The sequence below is a fragment of the Mirounga angustirostris genome, unplaced genomic scaffold, assembly GCF_029215605.1.
Source record: "Mirounga angustirostris isolate CCGP_5_RB_7025 unplaced genomic scaffold, mMirAng1.0.hap1 SCAF_10, whole genome shotgun sequence".
In the NCBI taxonomy this organism is placed as follows: domain Eukaryota; kingdom Metazoa; phylum Chordata; class Mammalia; order Carnivora; family Phocidae; genus Mirounga; species Mirounga angustirostris.
This window is the reverse complement of record NW_026991718.1, coordinates 107,184,568-107,211,033: the sequence shown is the minus strand read 5'-3', so window position 1 is coordinate 107,211,033 and position 26,466 is coordinate 107,184,568. Positions and strand designations below refer to the sequence as shown.

The window sequence follows — 26,466 nt, the reverse complement described above, 5'->3', positions numbered from 1 at the left end:
CTTATCACTAAGTATAGTATTTTCAAAGTTTGTCCTTGTGGAATGTATTAGAATTTAATTTTTTTATAAAGCTGAAAAATACTCCATGTGTGCATAGACCACATTTTATTCATCCATTCATCAGTTGATGGACATTTGGATTGTTTCCACTTACTGTTTATTATGGATAAAACTGCTGTGAACATTTGTGTAAAGTTTGTGTGGACATGTATTTTTATTTCTCTTGAGCATATGCCTAGGAGTGGAATTTGCCAGGTTAAAGAGTAACCCCGTTTAACCTTTTGAATAACTACCGAACTGTTTTCCAAAGTGCCAGTGACTTTGTATGTGGATATCCAGTTGTCTCAGTGTTGAAAAGACTGCCCTTTCCTTTTCCTGTGAAATTGTTTTGACACCCTGTGGAAAATCAATTGACCATAACTGTAAGGTTTTACTTCTGGACTCTGAGTTCTATTCCATTGATCTGTATGTCCATTCTTAGGCCAGTACTACACAGTCTGGATTATTGTGGCTTTTTAGTAAGTTTTGAAATAAAAAAGTATGAATCCTCCAACTTTGTTCTTTTTCAAGATTGTTTTGGCTATTCTGGTCCCTTGCATTTCTGTATGAATTTTTTAAACACTTTTGTCAATGTCTGCAAAAAGAAAAAAAAAAAAAGCCAACTGAGATGCAGCTAAGAATTACATTGCTCTGTAGATCGATTTGAGCCATATTGCTGTCTCAAAATAGTGTCTTCCAATCCCTGAATATAGGATGTCTTTCCGTTTGTTTAGATTTTTAATTTCTTTCAACATTTTTTTAAAGATTTTATTTTTAAGTATTCTCTGTACCCAATGTGAGACTCAAATTTATAACCACAAGATCAAAAGTCATATGCTCTACCAGCTGAACCAGCCAGGCACCCCTCTTTCAACATTTTTTTTTTTTTTTTTAGTTTTCATTGTACATGCCTTACACATTTTTATTAATTATATTCCTAAGTATTGTATTCTTTTTGATACTATTGTAAATGGAATTATATTCTTAATTTTAGGATTGTTTATTGCTAGAGTATATAAATATTTACACAATATTTGACACATCTTTATTGCTAGTGTAAAATCATTTGCATGTACTTTTACTATATTGATCTTGTATCCAGCAATCTTGTTTAACTTGTTTAGTGGTTCTACTAGTTTTTAAAGAGGATTCCTTGGGATTTTCTATAGTTTTACTTCTCTCTTTTATGAAAATCTTTATGGAAGACTTCTACTCCATTTTCTTGCCTAATTGTGCGGCTAAAACCTCAAGTATAATGTTGAATGGAAGTGATCAGAGCAGACATCATTACCTTGTTCCTGATTTTAGGGGGAAAACATTTAGTCTTTTACCACGAAGTATGATGCTAGCTATGCATTTTTTGAAAAAAATTTATCAGATTGAGGAAGTTCCTTTATATTTCTAGTTTGTTGGGTATTTTGATCATGAGTGTTTGACTTTATCAAATGCTCTGTGTGTCTGTGTGTGTTGTGGTTTTTGTCCTTTATTCTACTATAGTATATTACATTGATTTTCAGATGTTAAAACAACTTTGAATTCCTAGAATAAGTTCCACTTGTCATGGAGTATAATCCTTCTTATATTTTGATGGGTTTGGTTTGCTTGTTTTCTGTCAAGGATTTTTGTGTCTATATTCATAATATCAGTCTCTAGTTTTTTGTGATGTCTTTGTCTTGTTTTGGTGTCAGGCTGATACGTGGACTTAGAGTAAATTGGGACGTGTTCCCTCCTCTTCCATTTTTTAGGAGTTATCTAGGTGAGGGAAGGACAAGTGCAGTAGGAGGAAGTAGGGCTTATTGGAGAACCTGAAGGAAAGCCATTATGCTTGAAGCCTGGAAAGCAGTGAAGGTTGGAGGATTTGGCTAGAGAGAAATTTCTAGGTGGTGATTAACGTCTCAGAGGAGGAAAGAAGAGAGAGCCTTGGGCTAAGCATGGAGGAAGTCCAGTTGGGATTGGAAGATGAGCCACAGAGCAGGCAGGAAGGAACAAAGGCAAAGAGATGGGAAGGCAATCAGGAGAGTGGCTCCCTGAAAAGCAAACAAAGGATGGCAGAGTTTCCAGAAGTTATATGCTGAAGTGATTGAGTTGGTGGAGATGAGGAAGTGAGTAAATTTAGACTCTTGAGAAGTTTGTGGAAGGGAGAGGAGACTGGCTGTGGGGAGGGCAGGTGTCAAAGATTTCCTTTTCACTTTTCTTTCTTTCTTGACAACTTTTAATGTTGATATGATTTTTTAAAAGTAATGTATATATTTACTTTTTATTTAAATTCAATTAATTAACATATAATGTATTATAAATTTCGGAGGTAGGGTTCAGTGATACATCAGTCTTATGTAACACCCAGTGCTCGTTACATCATGTGCCCTTCTCAATGTCCCTCACCCAGTTACCCCATTCCCCAATTCCCTCCCCTCCAGCAGCCCTCAGTTTGTTTCCTATGATTAAGAGTCTCTTATGGTTTGTCTCTCTCTCTGATTTCTTTTTTTTTTTTTTCCTCCCTTCCCTTATGATCCTGTTTTGTTTCTTAAATTCCACATATGAGTAGGATCATATGATAATTCTCTCTCTCTGATTGACTTATTTCACTTAGCATCCTACCCTTTAGTTCCATTCATGTCGTTGCAAATGGTAAGATTTCATTCCTTTTGATGGCTGAGTAGTATTCCATTGTATATATATACACCACATCTTCTTTATCCATTTATCTGTCGATGGACATCTGGGCTCTTTCCATAGTTTGGTTATTGTGGACATTGCTGCTATAAACATTGGGGTGCAGGTGCCCCTTTGGATCACTACATTTGTATCTTTGGGGTAAATCCTTAGTAGTGCAATTCCTGGGTCATAGGGTAGCTCTATTTTCAACTTTTTGGGGAACCTCCATACTGTTTTCCAGAGTAGCTGTACCAGCTTGCATTCCCATCATAATGCTGATATGATTTTATACCTTCAAAAAATTGCAAGACTAGTACAAAGAACTCCCAAATAACATTTTCCAGATTCGCCAGTTGTCTATTGTCTACACTTGCCCCATCCCTTTACTTTATCATTCTCTCTCATACACACACACACACAAACAGAACTATTTGAGAGTATGTTGCACACATTATGTCCCCCTACCAATGAATATTTGAGTGGCATTCCCAAAGAACAAGGACATTCTCTTACATACTAGGTTTTGTTGAAAATGGGTTTGGGCATATTGAAATATCCAAGTGAAGGTCCAGTGGAACAGAAGTGGGAGAAGGGGTTGTCATCACTGAAGGCTTGTTAAAGGGTCCAGAGGGTGGGATTTAAGGTGCAGGTGGAGGGGTTGGACTTTGCCACAGGAGGGACGGCTCTCTGTTGTGAAGAGAGGTGAAGCAGTGGGCAGATGTGGGAATCTTTGTTCTGTTTGATAGGGGAGTAGAGGAAGTTCCTCTCTGCTGGATTCTGTTTCCTTTATCAATTAGGATGTGAACAGATCTACTGAAAAGAGCAGGAAGGTGTGTGAGAAATGGGAAGGGCCTGAGTTGAAGAAGATTGGAAAAAACACAAGAGTCAAGGAGAGGGGAAGAGGGAGTTATGAGATAAACATCTCAAGCTTCGTGTGGCCAGACAGCCCATTTCAGGCTGATGCTCATTCATTTAGGGTGAGCCAGCTTGTCCTATTTGGTGACTCACGTTTAGCACTGGAGAGTGGGTAGATAAGTTGAGTTCATCTAGGCTGGAGTTTTGCCAAAGGAGTATGACAAAAGGACAGAATGGTTAGGGAAGGGAAGTTTAGGGTACTAAGAAGATAATGGACTACAGAATACACTGGATAAGGATGAAAGAAATAAGATGGCTACTGAATGGGAAATAGAAGGGTAAATGGATGAGAGGTAGGCTGGGAAGATAGGAGCCTGTAAATTGTTTTTTAATTATTACTATTTCACTTATTGGAGCTTGACATTATTGAACATGCATTCTGTACTGAGTATTTTACGTGCATTAATTTCATGTAATTCCTATGACAACCCTATGAGGTAAGCATAGTCATCAAGCCATTTTTTTAAAAAACTTTCTTTCTTTCTTTCTTTCTTTCTTTCTTTCTTTCTTTCTTTCTTTCTTTCTTTCTTTCTTTCTTTCTTTCTTTCTTTCTTCCTTTCTTTCTTTCTTTCTTTTTCTTTCAAGAGCACATGGGTGTGTATGAGTGGGGAGGGGGGACAGAGGAGAGGGAGAGAGAGAATCTTAAGCAGGCTGTACACCCAGCACAGAGCCCCACACGGGGCTCGATCTCACCACCCTGAGATCACAACCTGAGCTGAAATCAAGAGTCAGACATTTAACCGACTGAGCCACCCAGGCGCCCCAGGCCATTGTTATAGATGAGATGACCTGCCCAAGGTGACACAGCTAAAAAGTGACAGCAGGGGTTCAAACCCAAGTCTCTCACTCCAGAGACCCTGCGCATCTCTGGACCTTTCTGCAGAGCTTCCCAGCTGTGTTACCGCTTCACTTTTACCCTCCTCCCACTCATGCTTCATTTGGCTAACGGCGTGAGCATGTGGAAAGGCAAATTGATCTTATCATACCCTAACTCAGAAGCTTTCATTACATTTAAATGGAAATATGTATACAAAGATGAACTGACAGATGAATAGAGAGTTGGGTAGGTGGACGGTATTGTGATAAGGAAAATCACAGTAAAATGTTGATTGTGAACTCTAGACAGTAGCTATAGGGGTATTCATTGGATAATTCATTCCACTTTTCTTCACGTTTGAAAGTTTTCATGTAAAATGTTGGGAGGGAAGAGCCTTGATTGAAAAAAGAAGGGAAGTTAAACAGCCTTTTATATGGGGACCCTGGCTGACTTGGATTCGTAGGTCTGTAAGAATCCGTAGTCGTGGAAGATGACTGTCTTTGCTCGGCAAGCAGGTTTTGATGTACAGAGAGACTTCTTGTGTCTCTGCCTCTCCAGTGTTGGGAAAGAATGCTCAAATTGTGTAACTAAAGTACTTTTAAGAGAGGAAAATAAGCTCTTCTGGAGAAGGAAGTGGAACCACCTATTTAAAGTTTTAGGGCAAAGATAATCATTGCGGGGACACCTGGGTGGCTCAGTCGGTTAAGCATCTGCCTTCAGCTCAGGTCATGATCTCAGGGTCCTGGGATCGAGCCCCGCATCAGGTTCTCTGCTCAGCGGGGAGTCTGCTTCTACCTCTGCCCCTCCCCCTGCTTTTGTGCTCTCTCTCTTTCTCTCTCAAATAGATAAATAAAATATTTAAAAAAATAATCATCGCATTCTACTTGTGGTTGCAGACGATAGAAAGGGTCTCATCTGTCCCTCGTACTTGCTTTCTCTTATGCAAACACAGAGTTCCAGATGTTCTACAGTCACAGATTCTGACTTTGTAAGAAACAGGATTCTGCCTTTCAGTAGGCTTTCTTTTTTCTCTTTTTGTTCGAATGCCCAGTTTGGAATGTATTTGACATTTAATACAAGTGATTCTAAAAGAAAAGATAGATGTCACATCAGTTGTGCTGTTTGTTTCCAAGGATTCCTTTAGTTTGTATCACTAATGACGCTCTTGCTTGAGGGGCGATTTCAAGGCTCCTTTTCAGGCAGGCAGGATATACAGCTGTCCTTCACTGACCTGTTTTTTTTTCCCTTCCAGGAGCTTCCAGAGCAGTGTTTGGTAACATGAGGGGCGAAGGAGGAGACACAGATGCCTGTGGCGGAGGTCTTTGCTAAAACTTCAGGCTTGGGCGCCTGGGTGGCTCAGTTGGTTAAGCCACTGCCTTCGGCTCAGGTCATGATCCTGGAGTCCCGGGATCGAGCCCCGCATCGGGCTCCCTGCTCGGCGGGGAGTCTGCTTCTCCCTCTGACCCTCCCCCTTCTCATGCTCTGTCTCTCTATCTCATTCTCTCTCTCAAATAAATAAATAAAATCTTTTTTTATTTTATTTTTTATTTTTTTATTTTTTAAGACTTTATTTATTTGCGAGAGAGAGAATGAGAGACAGAGAGCACGAGAGGGAGGAGGGTCAGAGGGAGAAGTAGACTCCCTGCCGAGCAAGGAGCCCAATGTGGGACTCGATCCCGGGACTCCAGGATCATGACCTGAGCCGAAGGCAGTTGCTTAACCAACTGAGCCACCCAGGTGCCCAAATAAATAAAATCTTTAAAAAAAAAAACAAAAAAACTTCAGGCTTGGTTGGCTAATATAATGTGTGAAAGATAGGATGTTCTTGCTTCTTTGGGAACCTTGATCCCTTTGCTTCTTGCAGAAGCAATCAGCTGCTGTCTTGGCTCACTCTCTGCCTGAGCGGATGTCCACAACAGCATGTGATCAGGCGTCCTCAAACAAGAAGAATCTTGCCAGGCCTCTCTGTTGATTTGTTTTTATACATCCCTATCTTTGCCTGATCAGGTGGTACTTCGGGCTGTGCAGACGCAGGAGGCTGGGAGGCCTTGGAGCTGGGTTCATCCTAGATTGGTACTTTCTAGATGAGTTTCTTTGGGCAGGTTACTCTGCTTCTCTCTGTGTCTGACTCTCTGACTGTAAATGAGGGTAGTAGCAGGATTACCTGCCTCCCAGGGCTGTTGTCCATAAAGCTCTTAGCACAAGGCTTGGCATCCAGCCAACACTGGATAAATGTTATCTACTCTTATGCTTATTCTGAAATTGCTTGTTTCATTCAAACATATGTCTTTGAGATCTTTCAAGTTCCAACCATCATTTTAACAGCTGCACCATATTCCATAATATGGAATATGGCCTCCTCCCAAAGCTATTCCTCCTCTACTCTTCTCTAACTCAGGCCATAAAACCACCCCATCGTCAAAGCTGCCACTCCTTGTTGACTCTCAGTTTCTCTTCAACCTCGTTATCCATTCAGTTATTAAGTTCTACTCTCATTTTAGTTCCTAAATATGTCACTTAATCTGTCCCCTGCTCTTTATTGCCCTGCCCTTAGTCACATGCTCCTCCTCTCTCACCGGGACCATGACAGGTGAAGGAATTCCTGTTGCTTCTGAGATTGCCTGCCACTGGGCTGAAACCCTGCAAGTGCATCTCCTATCCAGCTGCCAAATCTGCAGATCTGACCATGTAGCTCCTCTGCATGGCGCGTGGTGGCCCATGGCAGTCACGATGTGTGGTCTTGGCTACAATATGATTTATTGATCACAGCAATTTATGAGTCAGACTTGCAGAGGGAGAACACCTTATTTTATTTTTTAAGTGTTGGTTTTTTAAGAGATTTTATTTATTTTTGTGCGCGAGCTTGTGAGAGGGAGAGAGAGCGAGCGAGCACGAGCAGGTGGGAGGGGCAAAGGGAGAAGCAGACTCCCCGCTGAACAGGGAGCCCGATGCAGGACTTGATCCCGGGACCCTGGGATCATGACCCGAGCCGAAGGCAGATGCTTAACTGACTGAGCCACCGAGGCGCCCTTATTTTATTTTTTTAGGAACACCTAATTTTTAACAAGGAATGTCCAAATGATGAACCCAGTAAGTCACCTTTGTGGTCTCTAGAGCTCAGCTGGAGAGTTTGTGTTTCCACGTTGCTGACAGCTGCCGGGCCTTGCCGTCCTTCCCAGAGCTGGTGTAGGAACAGGAGAGAGCCCCACGGTCATCCAGCTGAAACCACAGGGTTTGTTTCTCCCCAGTTACTCATGCGTGACTCTTTTTTGAGTCTCACTTTGAACTCCCGACAGCCATGCCATTGTGGTTGCCCAAGCTGGTTCTACTGGTGTTTATGCTCTCCTCCAGCCGTGGTCTGGCCTGCCCCTTGCTTGGGGATAACCTCATCCAGAAAGCTTACTGTCCCTTTCTGGGTTCTCCTCTGTCTTGTCCTTGTGTTTACATGGTATATCTCTGTGTTTGGATCGCCCCAAGCTGTGAGCAACTTGAAGGAAGGGTCTATTACATTCCCCTTCGTATACCCAGGGCCTGGATGTGAAATAATTGAGTGAATGTGTGTTTGAGTATGCCACAGATAAAAATACAAATCATCTATAATCTCACTGTTCAGAAACTAAACCACTGAATTAATTACCATTAAGTTAATTTGGAATATACCCTTGCAGATGCTTTTTTTTAGCTATAGAACTGTAGATTTCTTACTCATACACACACACACACACGCGCACACGCTGACACCCCACACACGATACTGTATTTTACAGAAATCTTTTTTCCACGTAATATATCATGAACTGTTTTTTTTTTTTTAAAGATTTTATTTATTTGAGAGAGAGAGAGCATGAGAGGAGGGAGGGTCAGAGGGAGAAGCAGACTCCCCGCTGAGCAGGGAGCCCGATGCGGTACTCGATCCGGGGACTCCAGATCATGACCTGAGCCGAAGGCAGTAGCTTAACCAACTGAGCCACCCAGGCACCCTCATGAACAGTTTCTTGTCTCATTAAATATTCTTGTAGCCCTTGGATTATGGTGCTACATGGTGTTTCATCCTTATCAGACATGCAGCTTATTCTGCAGCTGAAATTATTTTATTTTTTTAAAGATTTATTTGTTTTGTTTTATTTTATTTTTTAAAGATTTTTAAATTTATTTATTTGACAGAGAGAGACACAGTGAGAGAGGGAACACAAGCAGGGGGAGTGGGAGAGGGAGAAGCAGGCTTCCCGCCAAGCAGGGAACCTGATGCGGGGCTTGATCCCAGGACCCTGGGACCATGACCTGAGCCGAAGGCAGACGCTTAACGACTGAGCCACCCAGGTGCTCCTTCTTTGTTATTTTAGAGAGAGAGCATGAGCAGGAAGGGCAGAGGGAGAGGGAGAGTCTCCAGCAGACTCCACACTGAACGCAGAGCCTGTCGTGGGGCTCAGTCTCACGACCCTGAGATCACCCCCTGAGCTGAAACCAAGAGTCAAGACGCTTAACCGACTGAGCCACACAGGCGCCCCTCCAGCTGAAATTATTAATGTTTTCTTTCTTTTTTTTTTTTTTTTAAAGATTTTATTTATTTATTTATTTGAGAGAGAGAGAGACAGTATGAGAGGGGAGAGGGTCAGAGGGAGAAGCAGGTCCCCCGCTGAGCCGGGAGCCCGATGCGGGACTCGATCCCAGGACTCCACATCATGACCTGAGCCAAAGGCAGTCGCCCAACCAACTGAGCCACCCAGGTGCCCTATTAATGGTTTCTTTCTGTGCTGAGAGTGTCTGTTTCTCCTGATGAAGAAACATGGTAAACAAATACTGGGTCTAAAGTAAGGATAAGGAAGACCATTACTAACAGGAACATGAAGTATTCTGGGACTTGCACCCTTCAAGCTGTGGCGGAAATGGAGACTCCTCTTCTGCAGTGCCTTTTGTATTGAATTGTTTTTCCCATGGCAGGACTATGGCGACCCAGGAAGCCACTTCAGACAGCCAGTCAGAGGAGAGCAGTGCTTTGGACTTGCCACCAGTTGATGACATAAGAGATTATGTGCTGCAGAGACCCCACCAGGAGGCCGACAGCGAGGCGTTTAATTCTGTGGAAACCCTTTCTCTTCCTTCCTCTTCTGATGTGGATTCAGGTAAGAAGCAGAGTTCAAAACAAGCTAACATTGACACACACACACACACACACACACACACACATACACACTCTACATACGGGTATGTGTTTGTTTCTCTCCCTTCCGGTAGCACCTCTCTGAGGAATGGCCCATTGTCTGGGGTAGAAAACATCTTATCTAAGCACTATGGGGAGAGACTTCAAAGGACAAGCTCCCTGGTGTAACCGTGACAGGGAGCTGTTTCCTGGAGGCCTTTTTTGTCTCAGTCCCTTTCTAATCTCCGTCCAGCTGTATTCAGAGGCTCAACAGGGAGAGGGTGGAAGTGTTTTTTGTTTTGTCCTTTTAAAACTTCAGAAAGTGGCAATGTGGGCCTGTTTTATGTTATAGGTGATAGTAACAGGGATTTTAGTATTCCTTGTATGAAGTATGCTCTGCATTTGGGGAACAACTTTTCTACAAGTTTCCCTGGCAGAATTGCCAAAAAGTCTATTACTTAAGCTTACTGATGATTCCTTGACATAGTTAGTGACCATCTCTGGTTGCAAAGCCCTTGTCTTCCCCATTCGTTGCCCGGTCCAGACCTGGAGGTCCACAGACATGGACTCAGAGCTCTGCCACTTACTGGCTATGGGACTTGGGGGGACATTTCTTAACAGTTTTGAGCTCTGTGTACTTGACATCATCACTTAGACTTCTGTTAGACTTCTTAAATTTGGTACATCCTAAACCAGATTGCTAATTTCTCTCCCCGCCTCCCCAGTTCCTTCCCTCTCATATACACACACCTGTTCTTTGAGGCTTTCTCATCTCAGAAAAGCACTTTTACCCATCTGTTCACTTAGGCCCAAACCTAGGAGTCCTTCTCAACCTCTCTCACGTTCGGTCCCTCACTGTCAGCTCCACTGAATAAATCTAGAATCTGAAGAGTTTTGCCATCTCCATGGCCACCACCCTGGTGTGAGCCACTGTTGTCTGTCTTCTGGATTATTGTTACATCTCCTAACCACCTCTTTCCATACCTGCCCTTGTCCTCCTAAAGTTTCTTCTCAACACAGCCACCAGAAGATCCTTTTAAAATACAAATCAGATCATGTTAGTCCTTGGCGCAAAGCTCCCATGGCTTCTCATCTGTCTCAGAGCAAAAGCCTAAGTCCTTAGCTGGTGCCCATGCCCTCGGGGCCCTGGACCTGCCACCTCTCTAACCTCACCTCCTACCCATCTCCTTGCCCTCTCCGGGCTGGGCCTCTGCCACACCAAGTGTACGTCGCCCTTCACGGAGGCCCACCCTTGCCTCCTGCATCTAAGAGCCAGCCCCCCTCCCTCCTGCTGAGGTTCTTCTGTCATCCCCTACCCCGGCTTTATTCCTCTCCACAGCAGCAGGGCCATTGGGCACCCTAGGTATTTCTTTGTCTCCCCACATTGGAATATAAACTCCAGGATAGGAGGTACTCAGTAAGTACTTGTATGAGGAAAGAATGAGTAAATGTTAACTGCCATTATTATTTCATTAAGAGATATACCTGTATGGATTTGGGGCTGAACTTGATCCTAACATAAAACTCTGTTCTCTCTACTCCCTACACGTCTAGCTTAAGGCTGGTTATGAGTGACTTTGGAACGTTCCATGTATAAGGAGTGGGAGTCATAGGCGGCACTGAATTAGGTGAAGCCTGAATTTAGCCCCATAGCACGATCAGTGTTGGAGGAGATTGTCAGATTGCCTCTGGCTTCCAGAAGAAAAGTCAAATTGTGTAACTGCTGGAGACACGGCCAAACTGTCAGCCATCAGTGTGTGCAAAGGAAGTTATCAACTCGTGTGCAGTGATATAAATCCTGTGCCATTTTTGTCAAGATAGAACACAAGAGGCTTGGGCGCCTGGGTGGCTGAGTCGTTAAGCGTCTGCCTTCAGCTCAGGTCATGATCCCAGGGTCCTGGGATCGAGTCCCACATCGGGCTCCCTGCTCTGCGGGAAGCCTGCTTCTCCCTCTCCCACTCCCCCTGCTTGTGTTCCTGCTCTCGCTGTCTCTCTCTGTCAAATAAATAAAATCTTTAAAAAAAAAAAAAAAGAACACAAGAGGCTTATAATGGGCACCCCACACCCGGGTGAGTCACTCTGGGCCTGTGCCCTTTGGGGTCTCAGCTCTCATTTCTCTCCTCCCTGCTTGGGCCTCCGCCCCATCCCTGGATGCTGGGGGCCTTCACATGTCACCCATCAAAGCCTCCCAAAAAACAATTTGAAACTTAGACTGAAAGACAAATAACTAACCGTAGCTTCAAGTGTTGGCTTTCCCAGGAAGCTCTTTGTTCAAGAGGACCTAGCCCTAAAAGAATGGTTTAATTTCAGGAATCAAGGACAGGTAGAAGAGAGATTTGGAGGCTCTTTCTGATGTACCTAAAATGCAGTCCTAAACTCTGGGGGAAGTCGCTGTCCTAACTGCCCAGCCTGATTTACTCTGGGCTGATCATCTTCCATCTCCAGTTTCTCAAAACTGTCCAGGGTCTTGAGTTTTGATTTTCTGTTTATAAGTAGATCCACTTTCCTTCCCTTCACTGTGTTCATGAGTAGGTGTACTTACAGGTTCTCTCCCCCATAGCCCTCCAGCAGATTTTGCCCACATTTTAATCTAGTTCTGATAACTCTGGATCTGTTCTTTACTCAGAGACACATTGGTCTCTCTTGGTGCTCTGATGGCTACTGTTCTATTTCAGATTCTTAACATATCCCACTCCCTGGCCAACTTGCATTCTTGGTTTGCTTATTTGCTGTTGTGTGTTGTTAGGAAGTTGACCTTCTAGGGGTTGGTGAATACAGTCAGAGATTTCCAGCTGACAGTCACCATTGGGCTGTACCCACCCTACTACTCGCTCACTGTTGGCTACACTCATGTGGCTTGTGTTTGGCTCACCGTGTGGTTGACTATCTCAAGAACTGGTTGAGTATGGTAGGTTGCTCATAGTGGAATGGAGGTCTGAGGATGAAGCCAGGACCTGACTTCTCTGGCTGCTGGGTGAAATAGGAGCCAGGAGCTGACCTTTAAGATTCAGTCATGGGCGGGCACCTGGTGGCTCAGTCAGTTATGCATCTGCCTTCGGCTCAGGTCATGATCCCGGAGTCTCAGGATCAAGCGCCGTGTCAGGCTCTCTGCTCAGCGGGGAGTCTGCTTCTCCCTCTGCCCCTCCCCCTGCTCTCGCTCTTTCTCTCTCTCTCTCAAAAACAAAGAAATAATCTAAAAAAAAAAGATTCAGTCAAATTAGCCCAATTGTCAAAACCTACAGTCGAAATTCAGACACACAGTTAGCAAGGGGGTGGGGTCCACCGTGGTGGTATAGAATAGCCCACTGGTAGCAGAGCACAGCCCTGCAAGGGGTAACGCAGCGAGAGTACCCAGAAATCCCGGCAGGTGGCAGTCAGTGTGCAGATGGCTTATCAGTGAGTGGCAAGGTCCCAACTTCAAGGTTGGAGTCAGCATCACAGTTGTAAACCCTGGAAGAGTAGCAGGCTAGGGACAAGTGGCCTCTGTTTTAGGAGATGGCAGGGACCACTGGAGAAGCCAGGTTGTAAGGAAAGGGACCCAAGCTGAAGCCTCACTTTTGTAGAGGATCCCCCATTTCACCGTGCAACTGCCTCTGGCTTTGGCCATCACTCACCTGCTCTTCCCAGTGAGGCTTTTTGAAGGGGTTGCCTGTCTTCCATTCTGCTGCTTCTTACAGTTGTTCCTCATTCCTGGGCACATATCCTCCACCCCCATTACGCACAAGACTAGGCCTGCCCTTGCTCCCATGCCAGTGATCTTCCCCAGGAGCTAAACCTTATGGATTTTTTTTTTTAAGATTTATTTATTTATCTGAGGGGCGCCTGGGTGGCTCAGTTGTTGGGCGTCTGCCTTGGGCTCAGGTCGTGGTCCCAGGGTCCTGGGATCAAACCCTGCATTGGGCTCCCTGCTCCGCGGGGAGCCTGCTTCTCCCTCTCCCACTCCCACTGCTTGTGTTCCCTCTCTCCCTGTCTCTCTGTCAAATAAATAAAAGATTTATTTATTTATTTGAGAGAGCATGTGCGCACGCACATAAGCATGCACATGTGAGTGGGGGGGAGGGGCAGAGGGAGAGAATCTCAAGCAGACTCGCCGCTGAGCTCGGAGCCCAAAGAGAGGCTCAGTCTGACCATCCTGAGATCATGACCTGAGCCGAAATCAAGAGTCCGATGCATATCCTAGCGAGCCACCCAGGTGCCCCCCCTAATGGATACTTCCCTGCCCTTATCTTGTATGCCCAACTGCCGTATCACTGTTCATGCCCTGGAGGAGGATATTAGTAGCAAGGGACATGAGACTTAAGAGCACTTTCTAGGAAACTCAATGAGTTGATAAGAATCTGAAAGTATTAGTCAGAAAAACCTGAAAGCCTTGGTCATTTCAGTCTGGGTACCCAAAGGCAGGCGAGACGGGGCTGTGTCTGTCCACATGAACACAGCTCATCTGTCTTGAACTGGTGGCTTGGGCGAGGGTTGTCTGACCACTCCTTATGAAGTGATGATAGAACAAACAACTTGTCACCTAAGCCAGGCACAGGAGCATGAAAGTGCCTCCCTCTGTCCTTCCTGGTGAGATCCAGCAGAAGACCACACTTGCCAAAAAGGTCTTCCTGAAACCGCATTTCTGTCACATTCCTCTGTTTAAGTCCCTTGGAGATGTGTGTAATCTCATGTCCGGGGCGTGTGTTCAAAATATTTAACGACGATTCCACAGGATTGCAATATTTTAATACCTGGCAAGGCCCCAGGCAACGTACAGGTGCATGCCAAGGCCCCTGCTGGTGGATGTCTAACTACCCATTCACATGGGCCTGCCACTCCTGTTGGGCTGGTTTTAATGCAGAGTCAGGCCGAAATGCCTCAGCTGCATTGTTCCGGTCCTTGAAATGTGCTCCTTTCTCCCTGGTCAACTCCAGGCCACTCCAGAGACTGCCGAATTGAGTCCAGTTCAGCCCGTCAGTTAATCTCCAACACACACTTATTGATGGGCTTGGACGCCTTGCCTCTTCAATACTTGTTCCCTTTCTCTTTTGTTACTGGGCTTGAGAAAAGCATAGAGTAGGCAGAATGGAAGTGCCAGGGGAGGTGGTCAGTGGTCTTGGATAAACCCCTCAAAAGCAGTCACCAAGGTTTCCTGGAGGTGAAGTCCTGTGTGTACTACTCTCGCTTGAGAAAGTCTGCCTAGTTCATGTTACTGATCTCATCAGGGCCCTCTGCAACCTTTGTTCCGGGGAGTGCCCCAGACACATTCTCATCAGGACAAAGAGCTCCTCTGAAGTTTTTGCTTACACATTGCAGTATGGAGGTGGGAAATCTTTCTTTTTGAGCCCTTTCCTCAGACTTTAACTTCGAAGAGCATCTGTTGAGAAATTGGCTGATACAGCAAATTGAACATTAAACACAGTAAGTCTTTGATGATTAAAAGCCCTAGCTAACAGCCCAAGCTCTGTGTCTAAAGTTAAATAGCAGTTTAATGTCCCCTTTTTTTGCTTTTGGAATCTGTCAACATCCCAATCTTCAAAGGCCATTTTGTAACTAATGTATATTTATGTACATTTATGTAGAAATGTATATTTATGTTTATTACATATTTAATGTATATTTATGTACATTTATGTACAAATATACATTGTGACTAATGTATACTTAGGCATTTCATCCAAGGAATTTGCTATTTAAGAGTAGATAAATATAAGGAGTGCCTGGGTGGCCCATTCAGTTAAGTGTCTGCCTTCGGCTCAGGTCATGATCCCAGGGTCCCGTGATCGAGTTCCACATCGGGCTCCTTGCTCAGCGGGGAACCTGACTCTCCCTCTGCCTGCCACTCCCCCTGCTTGTACTCCCTCGCTCTCTCTCTCTCTCTGACAAATACATAAATAAAATCTTAAAAAAAAAAAAGAGTAGATAACTATATCTTTTTTCCTTTCATTGAATCACCCGAGGTCACAGAGCAACCTGGCAACTCCTATTTCCTCGGTGACCCTCTATACAGACTATTGTAACTGTGACTTTTCCACCCCTTTTCTAAAAATAGAAGAATATAGTTCTCTATTTTAGGCTACTAAATTGTAGATAACGTTAAATAGTCATTAGAAATACTAGTATAAGAGGAGAATTATTTTCAAAGGCTATTTGCTGACTGCGGCATCTCTCACTGCTCCTCTGTTTTGAGTTTCAAAGACACGTGCTGTGGGAGAAGAGACTTGTTTCCTTCTGTGTACTTCGCCTTCCGCTATAGTTTTAAAAAGAAATCCCAGCTGATTTGAAAGACGGGCTGTATTCCTGTCGAGAGCCACACCTACTGACATTTATCTCTGAAGTTCAGGTGTACAGAGTCCGACCTGATAGCTCTCTCTCAAGGCTACTGCAAGTGAGCATTCACTCATGACTTGTCACTCAGCTGTGTCTTTTTTTTTTTAAGATTTTATTTATTTGTTTGAGAGAGAGAGAGAGCATGAGCGGGGGCAGGGGGGCAGAGGGAGAGGAAGAAGCAAACTCCCCACTGAGCAGGGAGCCCGATGTGGGGCTCGATCCCAGGAGCCTGGGATCATGACCTGAGCCGAAGACAGACGCTTAACGGACTGAGCTACCCAGGCGCCCTGTGTCTTCTTAAAGTATGAGCAAACAACTTGATTGAAATAATCAAATGTACCCCATCATAAGTACCATTCACTGTGATGTGTTTGTAGGACAGAGGAGACTATATGCAGTTGAGAAGAGATTAATAGTTTATCATTTGTTGTACACGTACATTCCAGGCGCCGTGCTGTGCATTTTCTGTGCACCGTTCCTTCTGATTCTTATATCCACCCCTGAGAAATAAGTACTGTTGTGATCTCCATGTTACCCAGGAGGAAATAGTCTTTGAGAGGTTACATATTGATATGTTACCCAAAGAATAGTGGAAAGCCAAGACTCAAATCTGGGTCAGGCTGACTTCAAAGGCAGAACTTTAAAGAAATGCAAACATTCAGGCATGAGTAAGTGCTAAGTAGTAAGTCTTAAATATTTCTCCTCCTAAGTGTTTCTCCTTCAGTCTCTGCTGGCTTCTTTCTGCTAACCCTGCTAACCCTGAATATACCTTTAGTATCAGCACCGTCCCAGGGGTGACCAGGACTGTGGTTCATTTTGACCAGGGTCCTATCCACTGCTCCCTGAGCTCGCCTTTCAGCCTCTCATCTTCCCATTGCTGAAGAAGCTCTAACCACCTGCAGACTAATTGGAGAGAAGGCATTGCCTTCTCAGTTAAATTTCTCAACACCAAGTAGGATCCAACTGCTTATGTTAAAACCAAGGGAAGAGGGATGCCTAGGTGGCTCAGTTGGTTAAATGTCTGCCTTTGGCTCAGGTCATGATCCCAGGGTCCTGGGATCCAGCCCCATATCCTGCTCCCTGCTCAGCGGGGAGCCTGCTTCTCCCTCTCCCTCTGCCACTCCCCCTGCTCAAGCTCACACTCTCTTTCTCAAATAAATAAATAAAATCTTTAAAAACCAAGGGAAGAAAATGAGTCTTCTCAGTCTGTTTGCTGGAATAAATACAACCCTTGATAACTTTTCTGTCCGGAAGAAATTTTCTCATCTGGCCCAGCAACTGTTCTTAAACTTGGCTCTCTGCCCTTTGAAGTTATAAATCATGCTGTTTGCTGAGTGGCTGCCCTTTATTTACCTCCAGGCTCCCTGGAGGTTTTCCTAGAGCTGGGTTTTGATAACGTGCTTGAAGTGACAAAAACCCAGCTTACTGGAACATACTTTTTAAGGGTAAGTGCTTTATCCATTCCTGGGTCGCCCATGCTTGTCTTTCAGGATTCACATTTTGTTCTCTGCCTGTCTCATCACACGGTGCCTGCAGTTGTTGCCTTTTAAACCTAGACCCTGACGGGTGAGCAGAGAATAAGGGTATATAGTGCCTGGCACATAGTAGGTGCTCAGTAAAGGCTGGTTGAATGAATCAATGGAAAGCATATATACATGGAATTTGATAAGGTATGAAAATAGATATAAAGTATTACAGTCCCTTGATCACCAGATTAGAGCTTTGTCATCAAATTTAAGCTGTGAGTGATCTTACGTGTACTCTAGGATGAGAAAGCTTCTAAGTTAAATAGTATATACTCTTACCTAATCCCTGCAGATTTGCTTAACTCTCATTTGGAAAGTCTTCAGACTAGCCCACCCTGGCCTCTCAAAAGCCCTCAGCTTTTTCTCTTGATGAGAATACAGCAGAGAAATGAACATCTGTGAGGAGATAGAAGGCTTCTGAGAGCAGACAATTATCACTCCCATTTCTCTATGGTGAAGAAAGTATGTTCCAAGCAGAATTGTTTCCTTAATTTATTTTTCCAGCAAATATTTCTCTTAATTCTAGTGCATGAGACTATGGCTTTAAGGAATATCCCTAACGACTGCTTTTTACTTATTTTATTTTAATTTTTTTGAAGGTTTCACATGTACTTTATTTCTTCAGTTGTGCCTTATTTTAATGGGTGCACAGTGCTTTTACTTGGCATCAGTTATGAGTTGGTTTTGAAACAATTCAGTATTACACCAGCTGGGATAATTACTGATCTCTCCATTCCTTTGGGGTGACTCTGCCAACGGGGGACAGGTTCCATTCTATTCCATTCTCTTCTAGTTTGTGTTGCTCTGTATGCCCACACAGCAACGCAGAAAGTGGCCCCACTGGCTGAGGCAGCCTTACCATATTTGTCACGGATATCAGGTGTCCGTTTCTGGTGGCTCTGCTTTGCCATTGTTTGCCGAATCCTTTGAACTTGGAGATGGCTTAGAGCTGGGGGGTTTTTTGGCCATGGGAACATCAGGAAGCTGCAGACAGAACAGTGGCAACTCCAGCTGCTGGTTTGTTACAACTTCATGCCCAGTTCGCTTGCAAAGCACCCTCTAAGGACTGCTTTATTTTTTTTTTTAAGAATTTTTTATTTATTCACTTGAGACAGAGAGATACAGAGAGAGAGAGAGAGAGAGAGAGAGTAGGAGCAGTGGGGAGAGGCGGAGGGAGAGGGAGAAGCAGACTCCCCACTGAGCAGGGAGGCCGATGCGGGGCTCAATCCCGGGACCTGGAGATCATGACATGAGCCGAAGGCAGACGCCCAACGACTGAGCCACCCAGGCGCCCCTAACGACTGCTTTTTAAAACTATCTTTTTTTTTTTAATAAGTTTATTTAAGTAATCTCAACACCCAACGTGGGGCTTGAACTCATGACCCCAAACCAAGATCCACACACTCTTCCAGGCGCCCCGAGAAAACTCTCATTACATTTCATAGCATTATGAATTTTTTCCTGCTCACAAAATAAGGCAATTGAGTGGAAAATTTAAATAAGTTCTAAAAACAAGCCAAGAGATTTCGCCCCATTTCTTCACAATGTACTCAGTCAATAGATCCAGAATTTTCTTCTAGAAAGAACTCCTGGAAAATATTAGGGCATGTTGGGCACAGGATAAGTAAAAAGATAAGGCAGTTACCCATGAGCCCATGCCATTTTAGAAGTCGAGTTTGAGGGAGAATGGGGTAAAATAATATTGCATGTTTTTAGCCCGTAAAACTGGCCCTGGGTCTAGAACCTGGAGATGGCGCCTGGCAAGTGCTTGCCATGAGGCAGTGTTTGAGTCTGCTGCCCTCTAGTGACTACTTTTTGCATATTCCTGAGCCTTACCAAGAACAAGAATTTAAGTGTACCAGATGTGGTAAGCCTTTATAATTCATTGTTTGCAGAGTTTTTGTGCCTACTAGAAATAAAACCTCCAAGTTATTAGAGATTACTCAGTTGGAATCTGAGAAGCTAACTTGTCTTAAGGCCACCAGTGTTAAATCTAGTTACTGTACATGCATTGTACGATTTGAGGACACCTTTTCATTTATCTTTCTTGACTGATAGCAGGCTAGAATACAAACATTAGAAAATGATATCTGATTTTTCTTTGTTCCTTTGCCAAGAAAAGTTGTGCTTTTCTGCAAAGATAAGACCAAAGGATTTAAATTTGCCTTATTTGATGAAATTATAGTAGCATTAAAGGATAATGAGATTTTAAAAATCTTTTGGGATTTCTAATCTGACAAGATGGCATACCCATTACTTCCTGCTAAACACAACTATAAACCGTAGAAGTGTGGGAGGCAGTCGAAGAATATCAAGCAATGGTAAGAAGATGAATTGGTTCTGGGCCCCACGACTGAAGGAACCACACAGAGGCAGGGTGTCTTCTGTTCCCGTGCCCCCCCCCACCCCGCCCAACAGAAGGTGACCAGAACTTGGTGCCTTTCAGCCTGCCACCTAGCAACAAGAAGCGGCCCAGGTAGGTTCGTTTCTCCACAGGACTGCCACATCACCAGGAGAGCCCAGCACCCACCAAAAGGGAATCTGTAGAAAAACCCATAATAATCAGAGACCAGAGGAAGCACTTTCCTCCACTGGGCCAGAGACTCCACTCCTCTGCTAAGCCAGACCCAGGTGATGAGGGGGCATAAGCAAGGGGATTCTGCCAACACAGTAAGTGACCTGGCCTGAGAAGCCCCTTTGTCCCCATGGGCCTGAGACTCCCCTTGCTCCCTTCCCTGTTACATTCACTGGGGCAGCTGGGGAGCAGCTGGGGGCGCTGGAAAAGGGGAATTCTAGTACAACAAGCAGCCCACCCGGAAAGCCTACCTTTAGAGGGGCCTGAGATCCACCCCCCACTGAAAGACACCCAGAGGCTGGGCTAGTCCCTCGGGCAGCCGCACCCAATAAACCAAGGAGACCAAAAGTAACAGCAAAGGCTCTGAAAATTAACCTGTCATTAGAACCACAGCCCATAAAAGTAGGCCATGAGCTGTGTGCTAAACCTAAACAGGATGGCTATATGCTAAAATAAAGGATTTAAATAGGACCAAGATCACTCATCCTACCAAGAAACAAAAATCACAACTGGAATGTCAGGTCACAGACACCAACACTGAGACGAAGCTGACATTGGCATGAACTGCTATGGCTTTTAAAGCAGTCACCATACAAGCACTTCCAGGATCGGTTACAGATTCTGTTGAAACAGATGACAAAATAGAAAAGCTCAGCGAAGAAATCCAAGTTATAAAAAAAGCAAATGGAAATGATTGACATGAAATCTACAATAGTCAAAAAATTGATAAATTGGGCCTCATCCAAATTAAAAACTTTTGCTCTCTGAAAGCCCACATAAAGTGGATGAAAAGACAAGGTACATACCAGGAAAAAAATATTTGCAAATCTGTTATCTGACAAAGGACTAGTGCCTCCAGTACATAAAGAACTGTCAAAACTCAACTGTAGAAAAGTAAACCATTCAAATAGAAAATGGGCAAAAGACACGGGGAGACATGTCTCCGAAGAGGATATTCAGATAAGCCATCAGAAAAACAAATTAAACTAATAATGATACCTGTAGAAATGGCTAGGATAAAAATCGACACCACCAAATGCTGGTAAAGGAGCAGGGAAGCTGGACCACTCACACATTGCTGGTGGGAACGTAAAATGGCACAGCTGCTCTGGAAAAGAGTTTGGCAGTTTCTTATACAATTAAACTGGCAATTAGCATATGACCCAGTGATTGCTGAGAGAAACGAAAACTTACGTTTAAGCAAAAACCTATACACGAATGTTCGTAGCAGGTTTATTTATAACAGCGAAGAACTAGAACAGCCCAGATATCCTTCCTCAGGAGACAGTTAAGCAAACTGGTGTGTCCGTACCAGGGAGTACCCGTCAGCGGTTAAGGGTAATGAACTATCCAGACACACAACGACGTGGGTGAATCTCCCAGGGAATTCAGCTGCAAGCGGGGGGAGCAAATTTCAAAAGTTTACGTATTGTGTTTCATTTACATAATGTTTCTGAAGGGACAAAATTTTTAGAAATTGGAGAACAGACTGGTGGATGTCAGGGTTTGGGGTTGGGCAGAAGGGCAACATGTGGGATCCTTGTGATGGAAATAGTTTGTATGTTGACTGTGGTTGTGGATGGGTGAACCCAGGCATGTGATAAGATTGTAGAGACACACATAAATGAGTACAGGGAAAACTGGAGAAATCCGGATTTATCCTTGCCAGTGTTCCATAGTTTGAAGTACATGGGGGGAAAGTGGATAAAGGTTGACAATATTTGTCTGCTTTGGTCCGTAGCACTGCATGCAAGTCTTAATGAACTCAGTAAAACTTTCAACTAAAAAATCTGTAGGGCATCAAAAAGATCCTGGCCCTTTTTCTTTTCTTTTCTTTCTTTATTTTTTTCAAGTTTATTTATTTTTTAGTAATCTTTACCCCCAGCATGGGGCTCGAACTCATGACCCTGAGATCAAAAGTCGCATGCTCCTCCGACTGAGCCAGCCAGGCGCCCCAGGCCCTTTTTCTTTTAAGTGCTTATGAGATCACCTTTTCCTTGTTTTCCTTTGCTTCCTTGTGTTTCTCTGAAATAATTTTTTCTCTGAAACAACTTTAAAGATCATTACACAAATAAACAGTTCCCTATCTTTGAACGTTTTCATTGTTTCTGAGGCTTTGCTGTAGAGGGCTGTGTTCAACATCCTTCTGATTAAGCCCTTGTATTTATCTTAAATTATTCTTCAAGCTAAATTTCTATAAGAAAAATTGCTCTATCACATTAAAACTTTTTTGGCACATATTACTAGTTTGTCCTCCAGAAAATGGATGAAAATCATTTTTTCCAAGACTCTTCTCAACACTAATATTATAATTTTTGAAACTCTGCTTATTGTATCATAGGGAAAAAAGATTTCAGTGTAAAGAAATATTGTGTTTTCTTGGACACTTTCTTTTGTATGGATTGCCTTTTTTCTATTGGAATTGTAACCTTACTAATTCATAAGAGTACTTTATACTTCAAGAATACTAAATCTTTAGCATTTTTTACAAAAATTTTTCCCAGTTTTGCCTTTTAATTTTTATACACTCTGATTGAAATATTTGTTTTCTCTAAAATGACCAAAGTAGGGCGCCTGGGTGGCTCAGTTGGTTAAGTGACTCCCTTCAGCTCAGGTCATGATACCAGAGTCTTGGGATCGAGTCCTGCATCGGGCTCCCTACTCAGCGGGGAGTCTGCTTCTCCCTCTGACCCTCTCCCCTCTCGTGCTCTCTCTCTCTCAAATAAATAAGTAAAATAAAAAAAATAAATAAAGTGACCAAAGCAATGTGTACTTTAAAAAAAAGTAAAATACATAGATCAAAAGGAAGCAAAAAGAGAACATTCTCTATTCTCACCCTCCCTTTCTCCTTCCTAGTGGTAACCAATAGCACTGTGTATATTTTTAGGGGGGTGTGTACTACAAATATATCTATCTCCGTGGTGTAAACTGTGTATGTAAATGTATGTATTTTAGTACAATTGATTATGCGTAGCTTTTAACCTGTCAAAAGTTCAGGAAAGAAAACAAGTAAAACCAATGAATCTGGGGGTGCCCGGGTGGCTCAGTCATTAAGCATCTGCCTTTGGCTCAGGTCATGATCCCAGGGTCCTGGGATCAAGCCCCGCATCTGGCTCCTTGCTCAGCGGGGAGCCTGCTTCTCCCTCTCCCACTCCCCCTGCTTGTGTTCCTTCTCTCACTGTGTCTCTCTGTCAAATAAATAAATAAAATCTTAAAAAAACCCCAATGAATCCCTGAAGTAGTAATTAGTAAGAATTTATCGTACCCACACTAAAAAGCCAGTTTGCAAACTGGGAGTGCTCAAACCGAAACATGGAACAAGGCTCAGAGGTATATTGTTACAAAGCAGCTTATGTAGTCCTTGCAGTAATTGGTTACAATGTTAGAATTTTCTTAAAGGTAAAGGAATTGGTGAGTGGTTACCGCCAATCAATTTGGGGGAACAATTTAAGTTTTGCTTATGATTTTCAGAGGCATAAGCAAGAAGTGACCCAGGTCAAGTTAACCTCTCTTATCTCGCAAAATAAACTGAATTAAGCTTTGCTTGTGTGATTAACTGGTTGTGTCCTCTCAGTGAACTTTCAAGTCTGGTCTCTGTGTTTGATTTTAGCACGCCAGAAATCTCTAACAAAAACGTATTGTTCGGCAACTTGCCTTTTAAAATTCCCCATTCTATCACAACCATCCTTTAGATGTTAATATCTTTGCCAGTTTAAGGTGTTCTGGAGTACAAATACACTATCGTCTTTTTAACTTTCCCCCTATTAGTGGTCCTTAGTTTGTCTCCCAGTTTTGGCTACTATAAGGAAATGTGGGTTTTTTTGTTGTTGTACAGAGATTTTAGATTCTTATATAGTTAATGTTATCAATCAATGCTTCTGCTTTGGTGCAATATTTAGAAATTCATTATAACACCCGAGATTATATGAATAGGAATCTCCTGGCAATTTTACAGTTTTAATTTTTTTTTTCTACTTTGAAATGTGTATCTTGGTGTAAGGTATGAGGCAGGGTGATAGCTTTATTATTTTCCCAATGGGAGTCAGTTGTCTTAATGCTATTTATTTATTTGCTTCTTTATTTTTAATAAAGTTTTTATTTATTTGACAGAGAGCATGTCCAAGAGCACAATTGGGGGAAAGGGAACAGGCTCCCCACTGAGCAGGGAGCCAGATGTGGGACTCAATCCCAGGACCCTGGAATCATGACCTGAGCCAAAGGCATACTCAACCAACTGAGCAACCCGGGCACCCCTATTTATTTATCTACCTATTTATTTTAAAGATTTACTTACTTGAGAGCGAGAAAGAGTGTGGGGGGGAGGGGCATAGGGAGAGAATCTCAAACAGACTGCCCACCGAGCAGGGAACCCCACGCCAGGCTTGATTCCAGGACCCATGAGATTGGGACCTGAGCCAAAACCAAGAGTCAGAAGCTCAACCGACTGAGCCACCGAGGCACCCCTTAATGCTATTGATTTAATTCTATCATTTCCCTCTGGTTTTAAGTGTTGCCCTCACTTAAAAAAAAAAAAAAAAAAAATCACATCTACATTCTTATTTTTGGCTTTAGAGCCAGACTAGTTTGGGTTTGACCTTGATTCTGACCTTGGGCGAGTTGCTGCACTTCGCCTTGTTCAATTTCCTCATCTGTAGAATGAAAATGATGATATTGCATGCTTCCTAGGTTGTCATGATGATTGAGTGAGGCACCGGAGCTTAGAACACTTAGTAAAGGCAAGCGGTCATTACCACTGCTGCTGTGGTAGAGCCCCTGCAGGTGTTTCTAGACTTCGTTACTTGCTGAACTCCTTTCAGGAAGAGACTAAAACTTCTCATCCTTCATGTTGCTCAATACTGGGCAAAAACGTGATTTGTACTGTCAAAGAGCCTTTACAGGGAGGTTATTCTAATACTGACCCAAAGTATCCATAGAATTACTTCCTAGCATTTGCTATTGCTATAAATGTTTTCTCCTAACTTTGGGTATAATTTTAGGCAAATAATCTAATCCTATTCTCATATAATCTCTTCATTGCAAATGTGTATGTCAGCAGATGCCTTCTCATTTGCAAAGTGCTTTGATTTGTATTTGAAGATGCCTTCCATGCAGTCTCCACAAATCACTTTATGATGAAGGATCCTAATTAACTTGAGGTGGTTTTAAGCAAAGCCACATTTGGGAGAATGTATCCTATGGCGTTTTTTGTTTTGTTTTTCAAGATTTTTTTTTTTTAAGATTTTATTTCTTTATTTGACAGAGAGAGAGCCAGTGAGAGAGGGAACACAAGCAGGGGGAGTGGGAGAGGGAGAAGCAGGCTTCCCGCTGAGCAGGGAGCCCGATGCAGGGTTCGATCCCAGCACCCTGGGATCATGACCTGAGCCGAAGGCAGACGCTTAACAACTGAGCCACCCAGGTGCCCCTCGGAGGGAACATTTTTATAACTGTTTATTACTAGACCTTGAGAATTTTCTTATTGTGAGTACTTTCAGAATTACCTGTAGAGTTTTTAAATTATTTTTTTAAATTGCCCTGTTGGCCATAGTTATTATTAATGTTATTAATATATTATTAATGAAGTATAGATAAATAGTCATAATAAGAAACAGGCAATTGCTCAATTATGATTTAAGGTGGTGCCAGTGGAATTTTTCCTTTTATGCTACAACTGAGAAGTGCCCTACAGTTTCCCACTGCTTTATCTCTGCCTATAAATTCTCAGCTAATTCCCTAAATTTGAATCTGAATTACTTTGTGAAGATGAGAAGATCATTGGTCTTTGTGGCCAAGTCTGTGGTTAATTTTGCCTTCTTCCTTCAAAGAATGAGTTGATTGAAATAGTTGTCTCTCAAATAGGTACCTCATGAATATGGATTACGTGGTAACTTCCTACAGCTTCAAGACAATAGCAACCTGAGCAAAAATAGGAATTAGCAAGATTCAGAAATTGGGAAAAACAAATTAGGAATTATCTACATAATACTGTTAAGGAGAATTTTTTTAAAAAAGATTTTATTTATTGAAAGAGAGAGAGAGAGCAGGAGGAGGAGCAGAGGGAGAGAGACAAGCAGACTCTGTGCTGAGTGCAGAGCCCCACTCGAGGCTCAATCCCATGACCCTGAGATCATGACCTGAGCCGAAATCAAGAGTTGGACTCTTAACAGCCTGAGCCACCCATAAGTGAGAATTGTTTTTATGCATTCAGGTGAATTTTGTGGGGTCAGCATGAACCAATAATACCAGATAATCCTACTTTACTTATTTTATACAGTGAACACAGTTGTCTAACATTTCCACACATTCATATTGCTGTTATTTAATGCTGTTTATTCATCCAGTAAGCACTGAGTAAGTGCGTGCTCTGTATTGAATGCTGTGCTTGCTGTTGGCGATCCAGCTACCTTACAGAATGGTTGAAAGGAAATGTCTTTCCTCCTGTTAGAGTGTTGCCACAACACTTGTCCCTAGCTGCAGCCTTTATGTCCATCTA

At 43.2% G+C, this 26,466-nt stretch overlaps 1 protein-coding gene and 1 pseudogene across 5 annotated transcripts in view; one reads left to right on the top strand and one right to left on the bottom strand.

The window, feature by feature from the left end:
* Nucleotides 1-26,466, top strand: part of SHLD1 (shieldin complex subunit 1) — an 88,955-nt gene that overhangs the window by 9,487 nt on the left and 53,002 nt on the right. For 3 of the 5 annotated variants that reach the window (XM_064572848.1, XM_064572845.1, XM_045885415.3), the window contains exon 2: nt 9,368-9,549. In XM_064572848.1, the coding sequence (XP_064428918.1) occupies nt 9,372-9,549 (178 nt within the window). In that variant the 5' untranslated portion in view covers nt 9,368-9,371. Of the gene's footprint in view, nt 1-7,401; nt 7,659-9,367; nt 9,550-26,466 lie in introns of those variants that run through there. The other 2 variants (XM_064572847.1, XM_064572846.1) reach the window with 2 other exon arrangements.
* On the bottom strand, nt 17,964-18,378 carry LOC123851572 (cytochrome c oxidase subunit 7B, mitochondrial-like; annotated as a pseudogene).